The sequence below is a fragment of the Chanos chanos genome, chromosome 5 (genome assembly GCF_902362185.1).
Source record: "Chanos chanos chromosome 5, fChaCha1.1, whole genome shotgun sequence".
In the NCBI taxonomy this organism is placed as follows: Eukaryota; Metazoa; Chordata; class Actinopteri; order Gonorynchiformes; family Chanidae; genus Chanos; species Chanos chanos.
Window position 1 is genome coordinate 19,735,113 of NC_044499.1, and position 19,734 is coordinate 19,754,846.

Here is a 19,734-nt window from a genome sequence, read left to right on the forward strand (position 1 = left end):
TAAACCAGCTGTAGCAGTAAATCTCTTTAGTGAGTTCTAAAGATGACAGCACAATGAAGACTTCTTGACCAGAACTGAGGGTGTTCAGGAAGTGCAAACATGCTTTTTTAAAAAAAAAAAAAAAACATGCTATTGGCAAGGAGTGATATTCAAACTACTTCAAATCCCATTTACCCACGCACCCTGCTGACAGAGTATTACAAATGGCTTAGATATTAAAAACAGTGTCTCTTTAACACACCATAACACTGATGTATTGTTTGTTCTGTCTCCACCTTCAGCGCCTTGAAGGGATATGGTACAAATATCTCATTAATTTCAACTATGACAGCAATGTTATCCACTCAAGTAGGAAAAGGCCTTCTAAACTTAAGTGTTTATTCAGTGAATGCCTTTTCTATCAAAGTGCAAGTTTCTATAATGGTCACAGACTAACACATATTTTAGATACTTCTTTGGTGAAGTATGTTCATAAACATGGGATTATGGGCCAAGTTAAGCATTTGTTTTGAACTTTGAATGTTCCAATCACAACAAAGAAATTTCTGAAGAAAATGTATTTTTCAAAAAATGTAAGTACATTTTAACTGTAATTTAGCTATGCATTTCTCTCATGCAAGTTGGTCTACTCGGCATGAGTTTGGACAGTAATAATGCATACCAGCCTCAAGCTTTACATTAGTCAAATAAATATCAAAACTAAACAGTGAATAAGACTATGAACACTGTCTCTTTTGGTCATCTGGTCCATGTTATATGATCCTGACAAATGTGGCCGTGCATTACACAGAACACATACATTCCACCAAAAGCAAGGCAAAAATCACTGGAATTAAACCACATTTTCTTCCCAACACTTACAGGATCAAAGGCAAAATACAGCGCGGCTCTCTTTGGTGGCAACATGTTTTTAAACCTTGGGAACTGTCAATAGAGACTTGCTCAAATCCTTTGCCTCTCCAGAAGTGCGAACACGCAGATATCCAAGCAAAGACATTGCGTGGTGACAGTATTCTTCAACTTGTTTGATTTGTTGGTAGCTGAGCACAGTTCTCCACGCGCTTGCGGCTTGTGTTGCATTCCTTGACGAGACAATGAACGGCTTTGAGGACGAACTAGTCCCATTTGTCATATTCATGGCAAATGACTCAATGTCATGGTTTACCGACAGATTAACGAAGCGATAAATGTTCCTCACCGTTTTAACTGGATTCTCCACTAAATCCTCATAACGCACTGTCATATATTTTCCCTTAAACCAGCTGGGTGGATTGAGGGCGGTTCTGAGAGTTTTCAACGAACGGTCACAAATCACCTCCATGGCTCCGATAGAATGGTAGTCCGAACCCTCCTTCTTGTTCATTTTGTGGCCTTGGTCCACAAATGGCATGCGCCTAAATTTGGGGTCTCTGCTCCGTACCACTTGTAAATTTTCACGTATCAAGCCGTGTCTTGACTTGATCCTGGAGTTTGCCACTGCCCTGGGGTCTCGAACTAAGTGAATAACCTTCAGATTTATCGAGGGGTCCTCCATCAGAGGCGCTAATACGTTTATATCTAAAATGCGCACTCCCTTAATCACCACAGTGTTGTATTTGAGGCACTCCTCCTCTAAGACCCTAAGGTTTTGAGGGGGGCACTTTTTACACACTTTGTCATCTACCAGACCCACAACGTCTTTCCTGTAAGACGAACAAAGAGGGTACGAGCAGATAACTTTATTGAGTGTGGCACCAAAGAGCCCCAATGAGGTGATGTTCTTACTCCCAGGATTGTTATACAGCTGAAAAACTGAAAAATCACACCTGTAAAGAGAGCTCAACATATCTCTGGCAGCCCCTTGAAGAGACACAGCATCTCCGGGATAGAGCTTTTGCCAAATATGCCACATTGGTTCATACAAAAAGAAGACCTCTGGGTTCTGGTTGAACAGTTCTCCGAAAAAAGACGAGCCTGACCGCCAAGTTGTCAACACATAGACAAGCTGTCTCTTCCTGACTTGGGGGACTTTGTAAAGGAAGCGGATGTCAGACCTGCTTTGAAACGTCGTGCTCTGCATTTGATGGTTGCATTGTTGGGGTTCTTTCGTCCATTTGTAGTTAGCCAGGTTCAGCATGGTCAGAGCCACTAGCAAGAAGTATGCTAGAACCATGATGATCTTTTTCCGACGTAAGACTTTCATGACAATTCCAGGGTTGGCGATAATTTTGGTGTGATTTCTGTAGGGTTTGTGCTTCCGTCCAAAACCAAGGTCTTTTTCCCATGGTGGCGTGAATTTAAGTTGGTACGGTTTGTTTTTCATTTATGACAAAAGACAGCGAGAGGTGGTAAGACGCTGCTTTACAATGCTACGCGGTTGCATACACAGTGATGGCTACAATCTTGCGTTACAGAAAGAAGAGGACGTGACATCAGCGAGGGGTCCATCGAACCGATATCGATTAAATCATTCGCGTGGGTAAAAGATGAAAAATACAACCATGTAAGCAAAAACTCCGTACTACAGTGCATAAGTGTTCTTGTTCAGGTGTAGTCAGGCCACGACTAGCACGGTAACGCAGAAGAGACCTGGAATATAAGTCTGTCCACAAAATCTACAGAAGAAAAATCAGCTTCTCATAAATGACGCTGCTTGTTTGAGCGTCCAACGGAGATCCGTAGCTTCTTGTAATTATTGTCCATCTACGAACAAAGCAACTTTGCAACGAAAAGCTTTGTTCTTCTCTGGCTTATCCATCATACGCCTTTCAGCAGGCAGTGTTGTACCTCTGTAACTACTGCGCGAATTCAATCAGAGCCTCAGGAAAGAAGACCCTCCTTCTCTGTGCATCTATTGCTGGAAACGCCAGCTATTGGGCCGATTCATGACTCCACTGGTTCGCCCATATGTCAATCAATTTTCGTAAGCGTCTAGAGGATGTTTATAGCTACATGGCAACATCTTCTCACATCCGTACCAAATTACCTGGAGTATAGTAAACTAATTTTCTATCAGAGTATATCTTGTGTACTACAAAAATCACTGAATTAAAAAAATAACCATTTTAACCATTTTAGTTGAGCGGCGATGTACACTCGGAAAAAAGTACTTTTGTTATACTCTTTCAAAATGTTCATATCCTAATGCTTGCTGAATAAAGCTACTTCTATGACAGTGTATAGACCATACAATTGTTTTCAAAGCTGTTACTATGTTTTAATGTGTCTTGCGTCTGGTTTGCTGTTATCTGTTATTTACTGTTATCGTGCCGCTTGTAGGCCCCAAGGCTTCGTGTAGTGATCGCTCTTCATTGGATGTACCGTACATACACACTTATTAATGGGATAATACGTGCCTTGTACCTGTGTCATAATCACATAATGGAAAAATCAGACACATGAAAAGTCCTCAGTGGTCCAGTTTAGCTTACCTATCACTGCCACCTGGTGGTTAACTCTCTCTCTCTCTCTCTCTCTCTCTTTCTCTCTCTCTCTCTCTCTCTCTGATTTTGAAGAAATCTCTAGCAGCCCAGATGCCTTTGCATTGTGCTGACTACCACCTGCTGGTTATTGTGCCCACTCTCCTTATATAAAGCCAGTCATATGAATAGATAGCAACACATGCTTTCTATATGCACTGTAGCTGCTGTTTTTCAAAGCAGCTCTAAAGAATAGCGTGTGTGTGTGTGTGTGTGTCTGCTTTACAGGGGGATTATTGTAATTATGCCAGTTTTGCATTAGAGCAAAGTGTTCACTCACTCAGAGGGGTGAGTGCCTGAGTGCTTGTTTGTGTGTGTGTGTGTGTGTGTGTGTGTGTGTGTGTGTGTGTGTGAACACACCTTACACCTTAGGCATCTGGAGTCGCTTTCTCTCTGTCTGAGGCTATCGTTTTAACTTTCTCTGATGCTCCCTCTCTTTCTTTTTTCCTTTCTTTCTCTCTTTGTCACTCATTTATTCACTCTGCCACCCTTTCTCTCTCATCTCTTTGAAGACGTGTCCAATGTCTTATCCTACCTTTCATTATTTCAGCTGAGGTTGATGATTCTGCTGACTGGGCCAAGCTAGAGAGAGTGATCCATAGCTCTGACACTCACAGGTCTCCTAAGGCAATGGCCTTTTCCATGGAACAGGGGGCAGAGCCACAACCTACCGACAAGAGGAGGTAAAATCCCTTCTTAAATATTTATGATTCTTTTTCTACTCTACAGTTTTTTACAGTCTCAGCTGCTCCACTGTCTCTTCAGTTAACACATGTATGAGCATCATCTTCCCTGTGAATGCAATATCATTTTTTGTGTTTATTTGTTCATTTTATTTATTCTTATATCTTAATTTTATGTATGTTTATTAAATCGTGAATTTTGTCTACTCATCAATTTCTATAAAGCTGCTGAGGGGTACGTAATTAGATGAAAATTTGGTCCTCTTCTGACAGGTTCACCCATTTAAAAATCACCTGGAGGTAGTGCATACTTATGTTTTAGAAGTTCTTGCATTCTCGGATTATCGCACAAAATATTGTCCACATCATTCATATAACTGGTGTACACTAACACAAATCCACACACACCCACAGAGTGGTGTCTTAGTGAGATGTCATGGCAAAACTGTTTTTTGATTTTTGGTTGTTTTTTTTTCCAAATGGTATTGAAAGCTGAAGAATTATGTGAGGTACGTTTAAGCTATTTCCCACTAAGAGAGCTATGGTGGCCAGTGCAGTAACTGATCCTCTTTTCAAAGCAATCAATAATGCAGGGTGCAGACCAGGAGCCCCACTGAAGTCTCCTGAAGACAAGGGCTTGCTCTGGATAGAGTATCACCAAAACATTCATGTAATTCTGAGGTGACTGGTCCAGCTCTCTATTGACCACGCATCAGGATTCTTTTAAGGAGAGAGAAGGTTTTTCATCTTTGAGGAAAGGAGCAGTTTTTTACACCATTATGGGTGTCTCAGGGACGGTACAGAGAACAGCAACTGTTGTCTAGATACTTTCTTGCAAAAGAACAAGTGGTAAGAATTGAGTGGTAAGGTTGTTACTGTCGTGTGTTTTTCAAGGGGTTTTTTTTTCTTTGCTTTTCTTTTTCAATGACTCCGTTGTTAGAGTAAGCTTATTATAGTATTAGTCATTCCTTTAAGAAACCTTTTCCTCTTATGGAAAAGTTCTGGCTTTTGTTCAAGGCTTCAGCGAAGTTTTCTTCATTTTTTTCTGTTCTCAAATTTAAAATTTGCTATTCAAGTTCCCAAATTTCTCATTTTCCATATTTCATTTTTATCACAAACACAGTAAATCATTTAGTGTTAAACAAGGTCTCAGAGAGTTTGTACTGTCCCTCTCTGGACTGCTTTGGGACGATACGCTCCCAGTGTTATTTTACCACTGGGGAACTTTGCCACGCTCTATGTAAACTGGATATATTTGAGCTTTTGATACAGCAGAGTTTTCTTAGTTTAAACAGATCAGTAATTGGACTGGACCTGTCCTGTATGAGGTCTTACTGTCAGGGGAGCGTGAGAGATAAATTGTCACTGATACGGGCTTATTAGGTGTGTACTGTTACAGCCCATTGTGTGGCACAGACGTTTTATTTGTTGCACCATATGGGACACTCATGTTTAAAACATGCAGGTCTGATGTGTCAAACGTCTGTCTTCTGAGACTGTCACTGTTACACTATCACCAATAATCATAAACTTGTTAAAGCTCCAGACAGTTCCACTGTCATATATGTTGTGATCACATAGCCGTTGCTACAACAGTCCTTTGACGTACTCTTTAGTCATTCTCATTGTTCAAGCCTCTCTTTGATCCTAAGTGTGTTACGTACCCGGTTGTTAAGATCTTATTGCATTGCTGTATGCATTAGGATGATGTAAAAGGGTCTTTTGTGTTATTTTTATGTACTTTCACCTCCACCTGTATGGAGTCACTTCATTTGCACACTAGATTACAATTTTTTTTTTTTTTACATTTAATCACTTGAGTAAATAGTAAAATTTAAAGGTTAAAGTCACCTGACATCCATCAAACTCCATGTGTGTATTGTTAGCCCATGTCTGAGTTCTTAATGTAACGTCATTGGAAATGTTTGCTTGTTCTTAGTTGTTAAAAAAATCAAATGAACATGTATGATGATTTCATTTCTTTAAGCCAATAAACCGTTTTAAAACATTTCAATGATAGCCTGAAGGACAAGTAGTGTGTTAGTTGCAGGTTATTGCTGAATTTGTAATCACTGTAGAATGAAGAATTTTACTGAGAAGCGGTGAGTTCCCAGCTTCCATCCGTTCATTTTCCTTTCAGTCCAGATCCTGTTCCTACAATGAGAAACATCTCCAGGGTATGATCCTGTCACCTCCATGCCTCAAAGCAGGGAGACTGTTCTCTGTCTGTCCTACACACTGAGCTGGGTGACGATGTAACACTTTGCTTTCAGGACAAGCAATTTAATATTAGTTTTATCTAATCATATCATGTTTTTCCAGATGACAGCATAATGCACAACAATTTATTATTGTTGATTCTTGATTATTTTTGAAGCACTTGACATATTTAAATTGGTCTTGAAAGTATGTGAATTAGGATTTTTAAGGTAGAATTGTTTTGTTAGGGGTAGTAGTGCCACAGTCATGAGGGACATTTGACCCTATGGTATACAAAATTTAACTGTATGTTGCTCTAAAAGGGAGCATCAGCTGACCCTTCTTCTCCACTGACTGTACATGTGAAATGGTAGGTGTTTTGTTGTCACATGGTTTTTAGTGTTTAGTCTTTGCCATTAAACACCATCAACACGCCCCAATTTGGCAGGGAGAATATGTTGCGTGGCACACTAACTATTTCTCCAAGAACTCAAGGCCGTCAGTTTTTTCCAGTCACGTCAGAAGTCAGTGATAGTCTAACCCCACCTAACCCCTCTCCACCCTATACAGAAACACAGAAACACACACCGAGACTTGAGAGATTATTTAATACTTATGAACAACCACAAAGGGCAAACTGCCACCAGTTGCTGGTTGCAGATATGATGGGCGTAGCTTGGGAGTTGGGGGGTGGGGGGGTTTGGGGGTGGGCAGAGAGGTTGTTCAACCTCCTTCCAAAAACAAAAGGTCCACAAAGTCAGATTAAAAGCCAATACAAATAAACCACTTAATAATGATAAGGTCCACTTTTTTTGGGGAAAAAAGACTCGCCATTTCCAGTAAGTTGTCCACAGCCCTGGATATATGACCACATGTTTGGCTGACACAGCACAGTCTGGATGGTTAAACGTTAACCCTAGTGGAGTCTTCCACAGGGCCTCGCCCATTGTAGTGATCTTCAGAACAAAGGTCTCTTCCTTGTTGTGCCCTCTTGTTGGCACCGTCGGGTTCTCTCTCCACACACAGTCGGCACTATCTGAGCTTCAGGGAACTCCTTCTCTGCATTTTTCCCACTGTTACAGGAACATCAGTGTTCCTTGTTGAACCGAGGTAGAGTAGGAGACAAGCTGAAGCAAAGGTACTGTTTTTTTATTGTTTTGTTTTTCGTATTTAACAAAATTCAGAGAGAATAGATCAGCTTAATTGCAATAGGTGTTAGTAGACACTTGGTCTTTGCAAGTAAATTTTCATTACCTTAACCATTTTGCAAAACCCTTACTTTCATTTTTGAGGCATTGTATGTCTTTCGCATTGAAAGTTCTTATTAAGTTCAAATTTTGTGTAATGTAATGTAATGGTATGGTATTTGGTATTATATGGTTTTTAATGGGTGCAACTCAAATTTCATCACGCATGCTTTCAAACACACATTTGTGATCATATATTTATCTATGCGTGGCTGTGTATGTTAGCTCATGATTGTATGACTTACATTTAAGTCAGTTAATAGAGGAGTGTTTTATTACTGTAGTACTCACTCCAGCTCTCAGCTGACTAAAGCTTGACACTGAGTATTCATGTGCACAGTTTGTGCTTTGCACCCACCAGTTCTACTGTTCATAATCACTAGAGGAAGAAATTAAAGTATTCACAGAGTGTGTGAACTGCTGATTGTTGTGTTTAACAAGTAATAATCAGTTTATTATATTTTCGGTTTGGCATTACAGAAAAATTCTGTCAAGTTGCCTTTCAAGGACCTCTCATACTTGCTCAGTGTTTTGTGATAGCTCTCTCTCTCTCTCTCTCTCTCTCTCTCTCTCTCTCTCTCTCTCTCTCTCTCTCTTTATCTCTCTGTGTGACCCTTTACCTCAGGACTGCCATACAGTTGGAGGATTGCCTGTGGAGGTCCTAACATGCAGAACAACGTGATGCATATCCCTCGGGAAGACCTCGAGGATCTAAGGGAGGCCTTCAACAAAATAGGTCTGTCACGCCTCCTCATCTACTAGCTTATCAGTGCTCGGTTTTTACATATCATTAGTGACTGACTCAACCAGCTCATCATATGATTATCACATACACCTGGTCATTGTGGCATTAAGTCGCATGTATAAATACAAGACTGTAGTGTGCTGTGTTGTCGCTGTTAGCCCCGTGCCTGTTTAGCTTTCCTGTTCTCTGTTAGGATAACATTTCCATGTTAGCCTCCTTGTTCCATGTTAACCCTCTTGTTCCCTGTTAACCTCCTTGCTCGTTACTCTCCTTGTCCCTGGTTAGCCTCCCTGTCGCTTGTTGGTTTCCTCTGTTTCGACCTTAACCTGTTTCCTGACCTTTGATTTATTGGCTAGCCCGTAGTAACATGATTCTTGTGGTATGATCTTTTCCCGTGTCTAACTTTGTATTTGAGTTGTGTTTTGAATTAAAGTTTGCCTGCACCTGCATCCAGCCTCTCTGCATACGTGACACAGTTATTGGCCATACAGCCCAGTAAAGTCGCAAAATCACAAGTTCACGTTAGTTGAGACACAACTGTTTCCCGTGTTCAACCAATAGATTTATGGGTGTTGGAGTCAAACATTAGCAGGAAAAAAGTCATGTCAACATTTTATGGCATAAGGTTATGGCATAAGACAGATTTGTTTTTTATGTTCTCTTTAATTGTTATCCTCTGTTAGCTTTGTATTCAGAGCTGCAAATAACAGCTCTAAAACCCTACACTGACTGGGTACAAAAGGTCCAGTGCGCTGAATCCCTATTTGGCTATGAAGCCAGTTTTTGTTGTAGTTGAACTAAGAAACTCTCCTCCTCATTGCAGACATTGACAACAGCGGCTATGTCAATGACTTTGAGCTCCACGACCTTTTCCGAGAGGCAAGTTTGTCGCTGCCGGGGTATAAGGTGCGAGAAATCGTGGAAAAGTTCATGGCTGGTGACACCAATAAAGATGAGAAGCTGTCCTTTGAAGAATTTGTTGTGGTAATACCTTTCTTATTCTGCACCATACAGAGCACAATGTTCCTTCCACCACTATAGACTACTACAAAGCATCATTTTTTAATGATTTTTAGAGTTTACAGGTGTTTGATTTTTAGAGTATGTTAAGCTTGCCATTCCTTTCTTATACTGCTCTGAAATGACCTCAAAGGTTTCGGGTCAACAAGCTTTCTAACCGGTGCTGTGCATATATCCCATTTCAGTTAAGGGCACTGCCTGTAAGCTTTTGTGTTACACCTCCATATACCTTAGCACTGTTGATAACAAGACTGCCATTGCATGCTGATCAGCAATGACCTTGTGCTGAATTTTGAATTCTCCAGATCTACCAGGAGCTGAAGAGTAAGGAGGTCCGAGAGACATTCCGCAAAGCCATTGCTAGGAGGGATGGGATCCGTTCCTTCGGAGGAATGTCAGAAATATCCAGTGAAGGGACACAACACTCATACGCAGGTCAGCTGTGGTTTGGGAGGGTGTTACTGTAACTCATTACCTTTAATAATCAGCTGAGTTTACTGAGAGTCAGTCATGAGAGTAGAGGAGCTAATGAGATTTTAATGAGAGCTGAGCTAGCTTTGGCAGCCTTGTCAGAATGGACTGAAATATAGCACTCCAATCTGTCATTGATCATTCTGCTTGAAGGCCTTTTTTTTTTTCTTTTGGCTGCTGCGTCACCTCTCACTATTTAAAATATTTATAAAAGAATATCATTATAAAATTATAACATTTACATTATACATCTTTATTTATATCCATATCTATATGTACATCTCTCTCTCTCTCTCTCTCTCTCTCTCTCTCTCTCGCTCTCTCTCTTACTCTTTATATTGCAATATCTTATGGAGATCCTGTTAGATTAATGGATTAATGGATGTGCAGATGTCCCCCTCTGTTACAGGTGGATGATGACATCTGTAATAAACAAGTCTGTTTGACTCTAATTGAATCATGCTTAACAACAATGTTGTCTCTATCACTTTGGTGCCATTTCCACTCTGTCTCGTACAATCTAAAAACGCAGCCATCAAATTGCTAGTCAAACATCTCTATTGATAGTCAAACAGATCAATTCTCAAAGCTATTGCTTGGTTCTCTGCCCCGTGCACATGAAACCTGACCTTGACTCGCCACCAATGTTTTGGCTCTTTAATGGCCCCCACAGATGAGGAGAAAGTGGCCTTTGTGAACTGGATCAATAAGGCCTTAGCCAACGATCCCGACTGCAAACATTTCATACCCTTGGACCCCGAGAATGACAGTCTCTTCAAATCTGTCAAAGATGGAATACTGCTGTGGTAATATGATAAGAGATATGTTTTCCATTTCATAGTCTCCATGTTTGAATATTTTACTGCTATATCTCACAGGTTGTGTTTATGTATAACAAGTTATAGCTGGATTTTACACAGGGCGTTATGAAACTCTTTGACAGCGCTTTTTAACTCATAATGTATTGTGTGGTTTTCTGAATTAAATTACTTTTTTTTTTTCTTTCTTTCTTTCTTCCTTTCTTTCTTTCTTTCTTTCTTTCTTTCTTTCTTTCTTTCTTTCTTTCCTTCCTTCTTTTCAGCAAAATGATCAATCTCTCCCAACCAGATACGATTGATGAGAGGGTGATAAACACAAAGAAACGTACGAAGTTCAACATGACTGTGAGTAACAGTGAGATGAAGTGAACTCTCAGACCTCTGATCTTCTATAGTTACAATACTTAGATAATGGTTTATGGTTAACAACTATTTATGTGGTTTGACATGAATATAAGAGTGAACTCTCTCTCTCTCTCTCGCTCTCTCTTCCTCTGTCTCTCTCTCTTTCTGTGTCTCACTCTTTCTCTTTCTCTATCTCACACCTCTCACCCCCTTGATATTTCCCACTGTAGGAAAATTTGGTGTTGGCTCTCAACTCTGCCTCAGCTATTGGCTGCACCGTGGTCAATATTGATTCTCAGGACATGATAGCTGGGACGCCTCACTTGGTTCTGGGTTTGCTGTGGCAGATTATTAAAATCGGTCTGTTCGCTGACATCGAGATCTCTCGCAATGAAGGTTAGGCCTGTCCTTCGACCTATTGTCAGGAATCATAAGTGTTTTGCTAAATAAGGGGGTGAAAATGAGTGTGGGTGGAATGTAGGGTGAAGTGGTGGTATTGGAGTGTGTGTGTGTGTGTGTGTGTGTATGTGTGTGTATGTGTGTGTTTTCATATGTGTCTGTCTGTACAGCTCTCATTTGTCTGCTGGGAGAGAATGAGGAGTTGGATGAGCTTATGGCCATGTCTCCTGAAGAGCTGCTGCTGCGCTGGGTCAACTATCATCTCAATAATGCCGGATGGCAACCAATCAGCAACTTCGGTGATGACATAAAGGTACCTTTATTTGATTGTGCTCAAAACTGAATTGTCAGATTGTCAGATACTGCTCCTCTTCAATTAGAGCATAGCCAATGAATCGTTTGTCCTTTGCGCCTGATGGATTTTACCCTTCACACACCATGGAAAATAGTTCTTTTTCTTTTTTTTTTAGTCAATTGTCCTTATGAAATGTAAACATTAGCCTTCAGAATGCTGTGAATTATATATATAATTTGTAGTACAATCTAACACATCACTTTATCGCTTTTCAATTACCAATCAGATCTCCACAATGACTTTATGACCACAATTAGATGACAGGTTGATGATAAAGATAAAAAAAGTCAATTTGAAAGTAATTTAAAAGGAACACCTCTCGTGAGAAAAAAACGAAACTAAACATCCACCTTTGCCCCAGCGTCATTTCCCAAATCAGGCATGTTAACGTGCAGTTATGCAACAGAGTGACAGTTCATTGTTAGGTCACATCTTCTCTCTTTTTTTTATCACAGGATTCCAGGGCCTACTTCTACTTGCTGAATGAGATCTCTCCCAAAGGAGAGACACTGGATGAGATGAGGATCAACATTGACATGTCGGGACTGCATGTAAGCAGGATCAATGGCTTTTTACCATTGAGCATTTGGATGGGAGATTGAGCTTGGCTCATTTCCTGTGTGATTTCTTTTTTTTGTTTTTGTTTTTGGTTTTTACAGGGAGGCAGTGAATTACATAAGCAGATGCTGCTTTAGGCCTGATAAGGGAGAGATTTGCCTTTTGATACCCAGGGTTTAGACCATTCAGACAAGGCAGAAGTGTGTGTGTGTGTGTGTGTGTGTGACAGTAGCGAAGTGTGTAGACACTGTGCAACAGAAGGAGTCCTCTCAGCTTTTGACAGAGACAGTTGTGACAGAGAGAGTCATTTGTTTTTGTGAATGATGCTTTAAAAGAGATGGACCACTCTGTAGTTATATGCTTTGGCAGAGTGGTTTAGACAGAGTAGAGTCAGTAGGAATCAAAGTCAGTCAATCGATCAACCAGCTCAATTTATTTACAGTGCAGCCACATCTTTAAATGAAACAACAAGAACTGAAAAAGTACTGAGATGAAGAAAGGGAAAAAATGAATAAGAAATAGTCCAATAATTCAAACATGTCTCTCTCAGTCTAACAATCACAACCCCTACACCTCACCCAACGCTCAATAAGAACCACATTTTTACAGTCAGACAGGATGTGACATCACGTAACTGCCTCACATTTTTGTGCAAAATGCAAAAATAACCAAACTAGCAATCAAGCAGCATGCTGTGGTATGCAAATGCAAAAGAACTGTGACAAACACAGTCCATTACTTTTGTATCTTCAGGTGCAAGCAACGGTTGTGTTAATAAATTTTAAGCTTAAACAGCCAAGACCCACAAAGCAGAAAAGATAACACTGTAATATGATTTAACAGACAAATTTAAGACAATTTTAACCAATAACTCTTACGGTACTGTAATACAATAGAATGGCATTCATCATACAGAATAAAACACAAACAGCCAAACAAAGACTTCGCTCAGTTACATATGAAAACTAAGATTGTGAAAAAGATTTTGTATACAAACGCAAAATTCCTATACGTTTCCCAATGACTTTTTTTTTTTTAAAAGCAGCAACACAGAATAAAAGAAAGAAAAACACCATGTGTGCAGGCATGCCTTACTGAGTTGATCAGCTGATTAAGAAGCAGTGTGTTGTTTTTGTCAGATGCGTCAGTGCAGGGCATAAACACAAACAAGAGGGGCAGAGGGGCTTTAAGGACTGTGTTGTGAAACATTGTTAGGAACGTCTCAAAATTGTTATAAAGCGTCTTCTCTCGCTCACAGGAGCCTGACGACGAGAGGCGGGCGGAGCTGATGCTGAGGCAGGCGGCTTGTATGGACTGCAGACAGTTTGTCACGCCTAAGGATGTGGTGTCCGGAAACCAAAAGCTCAACATGGCCTTCGTGGCCAACCTGTTCAACATGTACCCGGCTCTCCGGGTGCCCGCTGACAGCAACATCGACCTGACCATGCTCGAAGGTAAGCGTCCTGACCACACCTTGACAACAGCCAAGCCAGAACACAGGTCTGTTGATTGTTCTGATGCAGCCGGGAAGGAACTCCCTGCAATAAAACAGGTGGAGAGCATGTAATGTGTCTTTGGAACACCTGGAAAGTTCCGTCAGTGCCTCTTTGATTTCTGCGTTTGCTCAAGGGGGGGACAACACCCACAGCTGAACTCAAAGTAGCTGTGAGGTTTATCACTGCTCTGCATTCTGAAAGCAGTGTATGACTTGGTGAAGTAACAGAACCCAGTTCATTTGAGCTGTTGAGACTAATGAGAAAGACTCACCTTGCTCTCTGATTCTTAGAGGCAGTTAACATGGGACATTACAGGTTTTACACTGTGTTAAGTGAATGTACACACAGCTTTCATGTGATGAGAATTTTACACATAAGTTTATTTACAGCATTACAGTGAATGAGACAATCATTACTAGAGTTGTGCCACTGCAGTTCACATTGCAGCCACCAGGGGCTGCCTTACCCTGTTCAATAATCAAATGTGTTATAAAAGGTCAGAGTTTTTCTGAGACGGACAATGAGCGTTGATTAGATGTACCATGCTAATTAGGGGAGCTAATTAAATTTATCTCCCCTTCTCTTCCTTTGTGCCCAGACCTGACTCCACCCATTGTAGGTACTGTGTTTAGTCCCCATCCACACAGAGTGCTTTGATCCCCCCCCAATCCCCAAGTCTCCGTTCTATTTCTCTCTGTATCTCTTTTTTTCTCTCTGCTCTGTCCATGATATCTTATCAAAACAGATTGACAAAAGACTGACCGTAGATAATGATGTTCTTCTCTCTGCCCGTCCACATGCATGTATATGAAAATACGTATATATGTTTAGAAATACATTCTCAAGACTTGCAGAAGAATTGGTTTTCATGGCAAAACATCTACTCTGCTTCCTTCGTGCTTCAGTTGCACTGACTGAATTGCATACCCAGTGACTGCCCAAACGCTTTTTTTTGTTTGTTTTTTAAATGACGCACACATCTTTTTTTTAATCCACTGTATGACCTTTCCTAAGTACACATTACAGCACATGAGTGAATTTGCAGCACACTCTTGGTTTTACAATGGGCCAAAGGTCTGTTATATTTTATTGGATAATGAATACTGCCATACGCTTATGGGAACATTATGTAATCAGCTGATAAAACCAAGCAGCAAAAGCTCTGTAGGTTTTGCATAACACATTTCTATTTAAAAACCCTTCACATGATGTGGGTATGTAATTGTGTTATGCATTTATTTACTGCATGCAGTGTGTGCAGTGGTCTCTGATCAGACGAGAAACATTTTAAATGACAAAACATTCTGAAATACTGTGAGTTAGAATCATTGGCCACCTCTAAATATTACATTGACAAACTCGGATTTTAATTAGCAATGAAGATTTTTCATCCAAACAGAATGTACAGTATTTTGCTCTTTGCTCTTCTCTAGAAATACTTACATTAGATTGTTCAGAAACAGATTAGCTTTAAAATACAGAGGAGAGGAGCAGCGTTTATCGATCCTGAGGCGTGTCCTTTTTTATGCTCACAGGGGAGTCCCGAGAGCAGAGAACATTCCGGAACTGGATGAATTCACTGGGAGTGTCTCCATTTGTCAACCATTTGTTCAGGTATACATTTATACCAAAATTTAGATGTAATTTTTAAGTATGCGTTTCAAAATTGTAATTTTGCTATGGTTAGACATGTTTTACACATAGTAGACGTTCTTAGATGTTCGGCTTTAGTACAGATAAAATATGACTGTGTTTGATTGGTTCGTGACAGTTAACTCTGGGTTCTAAACAGAAAGTTTATAGAAGAAAAAGGAACTTTTTCTTTACTTACACTCCTTCTCTTTCTCCAGTGACCTGGTGGATGGCCTGATCATTCTCCAGTTGTATGAGAGGATCAACATTCCTGTAAATTGGAAGAAAGTGAACAGGCCTCCGTACCCACCTCTGGGTGTCAACATGAAAAAAGTATGAATTCAGTAGAGTTGTCCTCCAGGGAAAAAACTCTCACTATTATAAAGATATTTACATTTTGTACCAGATATGTAAATTCTGTAATATAATTCATAATATAAAGAAGGATATGACAAGAAACAGAGATTTGCTTTGCTTTATGACACTGAAAGTTTTTTAATGAATATGGTTTATCTGTGATAACACACTCACTTCCCAGTAAATATAAAGAGTTCAAAATGCAATCTATACATACTTACTATAGAGTTTTTAAAGTTAAAGGAGTTGTAATAGTGCTAATTTACAGGGTATTACATTGTATGTGTTTTTATATTCCAGCTTGAAAACTGTAATTATGCCGTACAGCTGGGCAAAGATGTAGCAAAGTTCTCTCTGGTGGGAGTTGGAGGGGAGAATCTCAATCAAGGAAATGAACTCCACACCTTGGCGTTGGTATGGCAACTCATGAGGAGGTACGGTATCACTTTTACTGAACTTTCGCATAAAATGATCATTTCTACAATATACAGTTAACTGCCAAAATAAAGGAAACACAAACAATACACAAGGTGTTTTAATGAAGCGTTGTATCACCAGCAGTTTTAGGAACAGCTTCATTGCACCTTGGCATAAATTCTATAAGTGCTTGGAAGTCTCCCACAAAAATTTCCATCATTTGATATTTTTTTTGCGTTGCTGCTGGTGGAAAATTCTATTTAAGACACCACTCCCATAACTGTGAAACAGGGCTGAGGTCTGGTGACTGAGACAGCCATGCCATATGATTTACACTGTTTTCAAGTTCATTGGCCCATTGGCCCATCATTCATGCCTTGTGGGTGGGGACATTATCGTCCTGCTGGAGACCATGCCCATTAGCTGCACCGTAAAATGACAGAGATCACCTAGAATGACTTTGTGTTGATTGGCATTTAATGTGCTTTGCCTTCTATGGGGTTGATTGGATTTAAACCAGGGCACCCCACACAGTAACAAAATTACCCATTCCTTTCTCCTTGAGAGACAAGCACTCAGAGTCCGTTGTTGTCCACCTACCCAACCTACACACATACACCAGTCTGTGAGGGAGACCAAAGTGAGGGATGATCATTCAATCATATACAATTTTTGTGCACCACTCATTGCATGTGGGTTTTTGTTGTTGTTGTTGTTTTGTTTTATTTTGTTTCCATTGTATTTGAAAATGTACATTAAGGAGTTGCACTGCAGCCTCACCATAGTATCCTTGTCTGTGAAATTCTTGGTGGATTGTTCATGATGAAACAGCCTGTTCACAACACAGACCGATGTTTTTGGTTGGCTTGGTCAGGGTCACTTCTCTGTTTTGTATCCCAAACCAACGCACGGACATGAGGGTCAATGACTCAGGAACCACACCTATGTGAATACAAGTGCTTTCAATGCACACTGTGCCCCTCTGGACTCCCCCGTGTGCTTCCTTCACTTCCACAGTTACCTACACATCAGGGCAGTTCATATTTAATTACCAACAAGAACCTACCCTCTTAGCCATCCATTTAGTTTCTTTCCATTTCTTCAAAATTTCATTTACTGGTTTTAAAAGAGCTGATAGCTCAATTTGATGTGTCTGTCTGTCTCTTTAATTCAAAGTTAACATCCCTTATCAAATTTTTTTTATGGTGTGCTCAGGTACACAGTGAGAGTGCTCTCAGACCTTGGCGATGGAGAGAGAGTTAACGACCAGGTCATAATTAACTGGGTGAACAGTACTTTAAAAGAAGGACACAAAAACACATTCATCACCAGTTTCAAGGTGAGAGGAGTTCTGCTGTGATAACAGATAAAACTACATTAAGTGGAACGCAGTGTTGGATGTTTCCTTAAAGTCTCTGGGCAAAGTTAATAAATTAGATATAGAAAAATTTCTGAAGAATGCAAGAAGTTTGCTTCGGGCGTTTTCTTCGCTGTTGCAAATACTCTCGAGTCGTCATGGCATCGTTGTTTATTATTTGGGGCAATCTTATTATCACAGGATAACGTGATCAGTACGAGCCTTCCAGTGATCGATCTGATCGACACCATCGTGCCCAATGCCATCAGGAGTGAGATGGTGAGAAGAGGAGACCTGAGCGATGAGGATAAGCTGAACAATGCAAAGTAACGAACTCACAAACTCCCAGTCATAAATCACACTGATAAAGATCAAACACGAAGTCACCCTATTTTTATTTCTCTCTCTCTCTCTCTCTCTCTCTCTCTCATTTAGATATGCCATTTCAGTGGCACGTAAAATTGGAGCCAAGGTCTACGCCCTTCCGGATGACCTTGTGGAAGTCAACCCCAAGATGGTGATGACGGTGTTTGCATGTCTGATGGGCAGAGGTCTAAGGAAAGCACAGGGCTGAGCTGCCATTCCCTGTTCACACATTCAATCCCTAACGTTCTCTCTCTCTCTCTCTCTCTCTCTCTCTCTGACTCTCCCTCGCTTTCTCCATCTCTCATTTTTCACTATCTCCCTTTCCCTCTCTCATTTATTTGACATTGCAGCACTCCTCCTTATCTGTCTTTGAATGTCGTTCTTTATCACTTATGTTAGTAAGTTTTTGCACTGATTTTGATCATGCTCTTTGTAAGTTAAATCATAGCTAGAATCACTTCATACTCGACTGATAGACTCATACATACTTGATAAATGCATCCGATGTCTTGACGGATGTCTTGACAGATGAAGGATCATTTGACAAGACAATCAGTTGCTTTAGTGTATGTGAATGCCTGTGTAAAGGTTTTGTTTTAATTGGTCATTAAATAAATCTGACAAACGGAGCCAAGCTGTAAATAGACTACATCTTTTGACTATCTAAAGATGCCTGCAGTACATACTGAAACTGGGTAAATCACCTTGAATCAGCAGAATCTTTTTTTCTCCTCGTTTAAACTGTGTCATTAAAGAGGACTGAGGCAGAAGCCATTTCATACTGACTAATAATGATCTTTGATTGCAATATTATTTTAGCATTTATATGTTCATCAGGGCATGTGACAGAAATCCAAGACTGTTAGACTGTGGTGTTAAACTCCTTATTAAATAATAAACAGAAGTGCTTAATTACTTACTTGTGTTTTATCTGTACCAATTTATGGGATTATCCTCGTCTTGTAATTCACACGTGACAAACTAAAGCAGCTGAAGCAGTGTATGATTATAATTATACAGAGGGACAATGAAGCTTTCAGCAGTGACCTCTAATTTCCACTTTAGACCTGAAACACGATGGAGCTATAAATCCAAGTCTCGATGTTTTAATTGAAGAGTGATGTGATTTTGTGATAGCTTGAATTTCAGGAATAAATCCTAAAATCCTAAATATGCGCAGGGGGAGAAGGGACACTTGCGGTTCTGTATCTACACATATATCTATTCCCTACATTATGTAAGGTCTCTAAGAAACCCTGGAGGTTGGGATGCCTTTGAGTTACGGTGGTGGGATCTGGAAATGATCATTGAATCCCCCCTGGACAACAGAGCAGACACAAACCGTTCCTCATGGTCGAGAACCGCGGAAGAACGGAGCAAAGCTGAATTCCATCTCCAAGAAGTTCTGTCCTGCCTGAAATATGAGTATCTTGGGCCCAGACACACATTGTGTATGGGAAAGTTTTTCATCCAACAGAGTCCAACAGAGACCACTACCCCACACATTCAATTCTGCAGCAGTGTCATGAGTTAGTGAATGAGTCGGTACCAAGGGAAGTTGCTCTCAAAAACCAGATTTAATAAGAGGACCATACCCATTACATATCATTTCAGCACTTAAGTGGTTAAACCTATTTTAGTCTCAAGAGTGAGATTCTATGTGAGCCAAAATGATCTTGCTGAAATGACTACATGTTGATAAAACTTAGTTATACTCATCAGTGCGATTATGACTCCCCAGAAATCTCTGAAACTAAGGTCTTAACTCTTCAAAAAGTCTGCCAACTCATAAACGTTTTTCTCCTTCATCT

The 19,734-nt window shown here is 40.2% G+C and overlaps 2 protein-coding genes across 2 annotated transcripts; one reads left to right on the forward strand and one right to left on the reverse strand.

The window, feature by feature from the left end:
• Window positions 1-277: 277 nt before the first annotated feature.
• chst2a (carbohydrate (N-acetylglucosamine-6-O) sulfotransferase 2a) lies at window positions 278-2,759 on the reverse strand. The gene has a single exon (XM_030774075.1). It carries the CDS (start codon window positions 2,300-2,302, stop codon window positions 911-913), a length of 1,392 nt encoding a protein of 463 aa, XP_030629935.1. The 5' UTR covers window positions 2,303-2,759; the 3' UTR covers window positions 278-910.
• Window positions 2,760-8,253: 5,494 nt separating this feature from the next.
• Window positions 8,254-18,131, forward strand: pls1 (plastin 1 (I isoform)). The gene is made up of 15 exons (XM_030774541.1): window positions 8,254-8,323; window positions 9,156-9,316; window positions 9,658-9,787; window positions 10,497-10,629; window positions 10,905-10,986; window positions 11,217-11,382; window positions 11,556-11,698; window positions 12,196-12,291; window positions 13,557-13,752; window positions 15,330-15,408; window positions 15,645-15,759; window positions 16,084-16,217; window positions 17,416-17,539; window positions 17,759-17,883; window positions 17,993-18,131. Exons 1-15 carry the CDS (start codon window positions 8,254-8,256, stop codon window positions 18,129-18,131), a joined length of 1,893 nt encoding a protein of 630 aa, XP_030630401.1.
• The last annotated feature ends 1,603 nt before the right edge of the window (window positions 18,132-19,734 follow it).